Source organism: Cebus imitator, unplaced genomic scaffold (genome assembly GCF_001604975.1).
Source record: "Cebus imitator isolate Cc_AM_T3 unplaced genomic scaffold, Cebus_imitator-1.0 Scaffold0, whole genome shotgun sequence".
Lineage (NCBI taxonomy): Eukaryota > Metazoa > Chordata > Mammalia > Primates > Cebidae > Cebus > Cebus imitator.
The window spans coordinates 5,087,736-5,095,194 of NW_016107315.1; the positions used below are offsets into that span (position 1 = coordinate 5,087,736).

A 7,459-nucleotide genomic window follows, 5' to 3' on the forward strand; every position below is an offset into this window, starting at 1 on the left:
CAGCTACTCAGGAGGCTGAGGCAGGAGAATTGCCTGAACCCAGGAGGCGGAGGTTGCGGTGAGCCGAGATCGTGCCATTGCACTCCAGCCTGGGTAACAAGAGCGAAACTCCGTCCCAAAGAAAATAATAATAATAATAATAATAAGCAGTTGGGCATGGTGGCTCATGCCTGTAATTCCAGCACTTTGGGAGGATGAGGCGGGTGGATCATGAGGTCAGGGGTTCGAGACCAGCCTGGCCAACATGGTGAAACCCTGTCTACTAAAAATTAAAAAAAAAATTAGCCAGGCATGGTGGCGGGCCCTTAAACTTGGGAGACGGAGGTTGCAGCTAGCGGAAATCTCGCCATTGCACTCCAGCCTGGGCAACAGTGTGAGACTTTCTCTCAAAATAAAATTAAAAAGTATATATGTGTCATTAAAAGTCTACCCTTTATCAAAATTTCTAATAGTATCATAAATTTCATTATTTTGATTTATCTGAATAAAGGTTTAAAAAAAAGTCTACATATTGAAATTGGCTGTGTCTTTTTTTGTTGTTGTTTTTGAGACAGTCTCTCTCTGTCGCCCAGGTCAGAGTTATGTGGCAAGATCTCCACTCACTCTAACCTCCGCCTCCTGGATTCAAGTGATTCTCATGCCACAGCCTCCTGAGTAGCTGAGACTACAGGCGGGTACCACCATGCCCAGTTAATTTTTGTATTTTTAGTAGAGACAGGGCTTTACCATGTTGGCCAGGCCGGTCTCGAGCTACTGACATCAGGTGATCCCCCCCTGCCTTGGCCTCCCAAAGTGCTGGGATTACAGGTGTGAGCCACTGTGCCCTGCCCAGCTATGTTTTTTTAATATTTGCTTTTTGTTTGTTTTAAGATGGAGTCTTGCTCTGTCACCCAGGCTGGAGTGCAGTGGTGTGATCTTGGCTCACTACATCCTCCCAACTCCCGGGTTCAAGTAATTCTCTGACCTCAGCCTCCTAAATAGCTGGGACTATAAGTGCATGCTGCCATGCCCAGCTAATTTTTATGTTCTTTTAGTGGAGATGGGTTTCACCATGTTGGCCAGGTTGGTCTCAAACTCTTGACCTCAGGTCATCCGCCTGCCTAGGCCTCCCAAAGTGTTGGGATTAGAGGCATGAGCCACCGCACCCTGCCAGTTTTTTGTATTTCAGTAGAGACAGCTTTTTACCGTGTTGCCCACGCTAGTCCTGAGCTCAGGCAATCTGCCTGCCTCAGCCTCCCAAAGTGCTGGAATTGCAGGTATGAGCCACCACTCCCAGCCTTAATATTTACTGTTAATCCTAATTTCCTCCTCCATTTTGTCTTACAATATATTCATGGAAGAAACTAGCCTTTGAAATTGTCAGAGTCTTATTTTTTGCTGATTACATCCAGTGTAGTTTAACATATTCTTTTTTCCTTATGTATTTATGGTTGATTGGTAGTTGAATATACAGATTGATTCTGATTTTTTGGTTTTCTTTTTGGTAAGATTATGTCATAGTTGCCCTTTCTACGAGACGGGGTCTCGCTTTATCACCCAGACTGGATTGTGGTGATGTGAACACAGCTCGCTGCAGCCTTAACCTTCTGGGATCAAGCGATCCTCCCACCACAGCCCTTCAAGTAGCTGGGGACTACAGGTGCATCCCACCATGCCTGGCTAATTTTTGTATTTTTTTGTAGATACGGGGTTTTGCCATGTTGCCCAGGCTGGTCTCGAACTCCTGATCTTAGGCAATCCGCACACTTTGGCCTCTCAAAGTACAGGGAGTAAAGGCATGAGCTACCATGCCTGGCCCTAACTTTCTGTCTTTAACTCTTTGGATTCATAATCGTATAGATTGTATAGAGGAGGCTTGGTTTGTTTTTGGTTTTGTTTTCCTTTCCTTATCAGTTTTTACAAAAATGAGTTAGATCACCAGCTTCTCTCAGTGATGTCCAATTAAGGTTTACTTGTTTTATTTTAAAAGTCATTGTGGACCGGGCGTGGTGGCTCACACCTGTAATCCCAGCACTTTGGGAGGCCAAGGCAGGCGGATCACAAGGTCAGGAGTTCAAGACCAGCCTGGCCAACATGGTGAAACCTCATCTGTACTAAAAATACAAAAATTGGCTGGGCATGGTGGCACGTGCCTGTAATTCCAGCTTCTCTGGAGGCTGAGGCAGAAGAATTGCTTGAACTGGGACCTGGAAGGCGAAGGTTGCAGTGAGCCAAGATTGTGCCACTGCACTCCAGCCTGGGCTACAGAGCAAGACTCCATCTCAAAAAATAAAAAAAGTCATTGTGAACTTACAGATTTAAACATATTTAATGAGATTCAGCTCATTGCAATCATTACTGATGCACAAATGTCCCATCATTGGCCATTAGGAGCTTCTTTAAATTGACTCCTAAGTCATTTTGACATAACCCTAGTATTCTTTCTTGATTTCTGATTTGACAGAATGTTTATCCCATCTTGGACATTTCTTGTCCTAATGCAGAATCCTTAAGTTCTGGATCCTAGTTCTTTTTAATTTTTTTGAGACAGAGTTTCGCTCTTGTTGCCCAGTCTAGAGTGCAATGGTACGATCTCTGCTCACCACAACCTCTCCCTCCCGGATTTAAACAAATCTTCTGCCTCAGCCTCCCAAGTAGCTGGGATTACAGGCATGCACCACTATGCCCAGCTAATTCTGTGTTTTTAGTAGAGACCGGGATTCTCCATGTTGGTCAGGCTGGTCTCAAACTCCCGACCTCAGGTGATCCACCAACCTTGGCGTCGCAGAGTGCTGGGATTACAGGCATGAGCCACCGTGCCCAGCCCAAGCCTGGTCCATTTTATTGGGAAATGGTATTTCAGTACCTTACTGTGTGTGCTAGGGGTACTTATTATACCTAGATTGGTCTTGGTTTCTAGTCTTTGTGAGCAGAACTAGAAATTGTTTTTAAATATAAAACATATTTTTTTGGTCCCTGTAGTTCAGATTTAGAAATGTAAGGCTACTGCCTTAGGTTTTTGTTTTTGTTTTTTTGCCTATAGCTCCTTAGTCACATGCTAGGAACCCTGGCCCTCAGACAGTAGAGTTCGTTTTATTTTATTTTTATTTAGTTTTTTATTTTGACACAGGGTTTTGCTCTGTTTCCCAGGCTGAAGTTCAGTGGCTTGATCTTGCCTAACTGCAATCTCTGTTTCCTGGGCTGAAGCAATCCTTCCACCTCTCAGCTTCCCAAGTAGCTGGGACTACAGGGGCATACCACCACACCTGACAATTTTTTTTTTTTTGGTAGAAATGGGGTTTTGCCATGTTGCCCAGGCTGGTCTCAAACTCCTGGGCTCCAGTGATCCACCTCCCTCAGCCTGTCAAGGTTACAGCCGTGAGCCACCATGCCCAGACTGTGTTTCTTTTCCTTTTTTGTTTCTTGAGATAGAGTCTTGCTCTGTCGCCCAGGCTGGAGTGCAGTGGCACAGTCTTGGCTTACTGCAACCTCTGCCTCCTGGTTCAAATGATTCTCCTGCCTCAGCCTCTCGAGTAGCTGGGACTATAGGCGTGTGCCACCACAACCGGTTAATTTTGGTATTTTTAGTAGAGATAGCGTTTCACCACGTTGGTCAGGCTGAACTCCTGGCCTCGTGATCTGCCTGCCTCGGCCTCCCAAGTGCTGGGATTGTAGGCAAAAGTGCCCAACTTAATTTACTTTTTCTTACAGGGTTTCGCTTTGTCACCCAGGATGGAGTATAACAGTAGGATAATGGTTCATTGCTGCCTCGCCCTATTGGGCTCAGGCTGGGACTCAGGCACGAGCCACTGCACTCAGCTCTTTTTTATTTATTTATTTGTTTATTTATTTATTTTTATTAGTCATGTCTCCCTGTGTTGCCCAGGCTAGTCTTGAACTCCTGGGTTCAGGCAGTTCTCCCTTGGCTTCCCAGTGTGCTGAGATTATAGATGTGAGCCCCCACACCCAGCCAAGTTGATTATAAGTTGTAGAGAAGAGAATAAAATTAGGGAAGTGACGTCAGAGGGAGCAAGTGGCAGAGAGAACCCAGAGAAGTGGAACATACAAAAGTATGCCAATAAGTGTTCCTAGGAGAACCATTATTAAGAAAAGGAAGCCCAGGCATGGTGGCTCACACCTGTAATCCTAAAACTTTGGGAGGCCAAGGTGGGAGAATTGCTTGAATCCAAGAGTTGAAGACTAGCCTGGGCAACATAGTGAGACCTCATCTCCACTAAAAATCAAAAAAATTAGTTGAGTGTGATGGCATACAGCTGTGATCCCAGCTACTAGGTAGGCTAAGGTGGGAGGATTCCTTGAGTCTTTCCTTCCAGAGGAGGGCTGTTTTCGGCTCATCCTGCCTCTTGGGGGCTTCCAATATGTCTAAGAGCAGAAAAGCTTTTCTCATTGCCACTGGGTCACAGAATAGCCGAAAGGTAGACACAAATAGAGTCAGGACTGCCTTAAATAGATGGAAGTGCGCTACAATAGAGAGCTAACTTTATTCTGGCAAGAGCAACACAGAAGAGGAGTGTTTCGGGCAGAATGTTCCTTTTTCTGCTTCCAGGAAGTGTCACACACTCTGCTTGCTTGGAGAATCCTGAAACCCTACAGGATAATACTATTGCCTGCTGCTATATCATCATGCCCCCATTACCCAAATACCTGCATATTGACTGACTTCAGCACATGAAGGGGCCTTAGTGGTTATATCAAATGTCATCTTTCTTTGGTGCAGACCTTGCTGACCAGGGCTCTTGTTTAAATTACTGACCTTTGCCCATGCCTAGCTCTGGGTTCACTTATGAACTGGGGTCTTACAGTAATATCAGCTTTGTGAGGAGAACTTATAACAGCTCAAATACTGGCATATTTTCTCGGTGTGTTGGTTCACACCTGTATTTCTAACTGCTCGGCAATCTGGCAGGAGGATTCTTTGAGCCGAAGAGCTCAAGGCTGCAGTTAGCCATGATTGTGTCACTGTACCCTAGCTTGGGCAACAGAATGAAACTCCATCAAACTCCATCTGTTTTTCCTTTTTTTCCTTTTTTTTGAGACAGGATCTCACTGTCACCCAGGCTTAAGTACAGTGTTTTGGTCACGGCCCACTGTAGCCTTGACCTCCCAGGCTCAAGGAATTCTCCCACCTCAGCCTCCCTAGTAGCTGGGATCATAAGTGTGCACCATCACACTCAACTAATTTTTTTGATTTTTAGTGGAGATGAGGTTTCACTATGTAGCCCAGGCTGGCGTTCAACTCTTGGGCTCCAGTAATTCTCCCACCTCAGCCTCCAAAAGTTGTGGGATCACAGGTGTGAGCCACCATGCCTAGCCTTCCTTTTTTAAAAAAAGACAAATACCAACGGGCGTGCATACCAGTTCTTTGGGCCCTGGACCAACTTTGAAAATAAGCAAAACTCTGTATACTCTCAGAGAAGTATGCATATATACAGAGTCTGGTTTATAGTTTTCGGTACTTCATTGTCCCTTAGGGCAGTCTTTTTGCCTCATGTTAACCTTGGATTGGAGGGTAACAACAATCATATAAGGCTGTGGTTCTCAAGTGTGGCGTTAGAAATGCTCGTTATCAGGTTCTACCTCAGAAAGAAGTTGAGACCCAGCCATCTGTTTTAACAAGATTTCCAGATGGTTTTTGCCATACTTTGGGAGACTCCCCTGATTAATGAAACTTATACTCCTGTGTGGTCTTTATGTTTCACACCTTCCATATTGTGCCTTTGAGAGACTACCTGCCATCCTCTTGTTGTAGCAGTACTGTATTCCTCCTAGGCTATGTCCTGCCCAGCCACGTGACTGAGGAGATGCTGTGGGAGTGCAAGCAGCTTGGGGCTCACTCCCCCTCTACCTTGCTGACCACCCTCATGTTCTTTAATACCAAGTAAGTGTTCTAGAGGCTCCACTGCTGGCATCTGTCCAGTGAAGAGTGTGGAAACTATCCAAGAGGACTTCTGAATTCCTCTGACATACACTTGAGAAACTTTGAGCTACTGAAAGCCCTAGCCCCACTTGGCTGCATTTTGTTTGGCAACCAGTGAGGCAAACAGCCTTGCTAGACCCCTACCACCCATCTTGATGTGGCTCCTGCACTGGACACTGTGCTTGGGTATGGACCTGCCCAGATCCTGGGAGTGTGGGCAGTGGCTGCTCTGAGGCACCAGTGGGCAGAGGGTAAGTCACGGTATCCTCCCGGCACCCTCTCCCTCTGCCTTGCTTTTACTTGTGATCCAGGTACTTCCTGTTGAAGACAGTGGACCAGCACATGAAGCTGGCCTTCTCCAAGGTTTTGCGACAGACAAAGAAAAACCCCTCTAATCCTAAGGATAAAAGCACGAGTATCCGGTATTTGAAGGCCCTTGGAATACACCAGACCGGCCAGAAAGGTAAGGAAAGGAGGCAGGGATGACAAAAACAGGTGCTACTTGACATTCTCTGTCCTGCCTTTGTACCTGTGGGGCCAGTGATAAGTGTGAAGGTTGGGAGTTGCTGGATAAAATTCTCCACTCTCTTCTCCCCAGCCAAAAACTCCAAACTTTCCTCCTAGAAGCAGAGAAAGCCCCAGAGAATAGCTGCCTTTTCCCTTAGTAGTCACTGCCCATGCCTCATACCTTCCTCCCTGCACCCTGTATTTCCTAGTTGGACTGGCTGAAAGCCTAAGGTTCCTGATCTGGGCTTGAGGTAAGGCAGTCTAATGCCATGTCCGTGGTGGTGGGGATGTGTGTTTTATAGTTACAGATGACATGTATGCAGAACAGACGGAAAATCCAGAGAATCCATTGAGATGTCCCATCAAGCTCTACGATTTCTACCTCTTCAAATGGTGAGGAGACTTTGTGACTGGCTATCCATATGCACGTGTGTGTGTGTATGTATGCATGTGCATGCTCACTTGTGTGATATCACAAGGGAAAGGCATTCTCTAGTCTCAAACCAAGTAAAAACACTTCCAAAAAGCTAAATTTAGAAGCAGCCTTGCTCTGGCTTTCCAAAGGTGTGTGATTTGCCTAGCACTGATAGAAAAAGGGGTCCTGGGTCCCTACAGTCACTTTTCATGAAAAGGGTGTGGAGGTACAGAGACTCTACCTTCATCACACATTGAGCATGGCCCTGCTTCCTGACCTTGACTTTTTGTCACGGCCACCATTAATCTAGGTGGGACTCCTCTCAGCTTTTTCTCCCTTTTGCCCATTCAGTAGTTTCTCATTACTCTATATAATAATCCTTTTATGGCAGTCAAGGCTTTTCACGCACTTCCCCTTGCTAACCTCATGTCTGTGGAGCTCTTAGTTCCCTAGCCACACTAGCTCCTCTCCACTCAAGGGCATTATATTATTCCTCTTCTCAACTTAAACACAGCTTATCAGAGAATTTTTCCAGATTCTCCACCTCTTCCCTGTGGCTATTTCCTGTTTATTATTTTGTATTTGTGTAACTTTGCTACCTGTGTCCCCTCCTATCTGTA

The 7,459-nt window shown here is 45.7% G+C and overlaps 1 protein-coding gene across 4 annotated transcripts in view; it reads left to right on the forward strand.

Annotated features, from left to right (window-relative positions):
- Positions 1–7,459, forward strand: part of QRICH1 (glutamine rich 1) — a 59,211-nt gene that overhangs the window by 49,154 nt on the left and 2,598 nt on the right. For all 4 annotated transcript variants that reach the window (XM_017508097.2, XM_037744528.1, XM_017508172.2 and 1 more), the window contains 3 exons: positions 5,770–5,878; positions 6,229–6,380; positions 6,727–6,817. In XM_017508097.2, the coding sequence (XP_017363586.1) occupies positions 5,770–5,878; positions 6,229–6,380; positions 6,727–6,817 (352 nt within the window). The remainder of the gene's footprint in view (positions 1–5,769; positions 5,879–6,228; positions 6,381–6,726; positions 6,818–7,459) is intronic.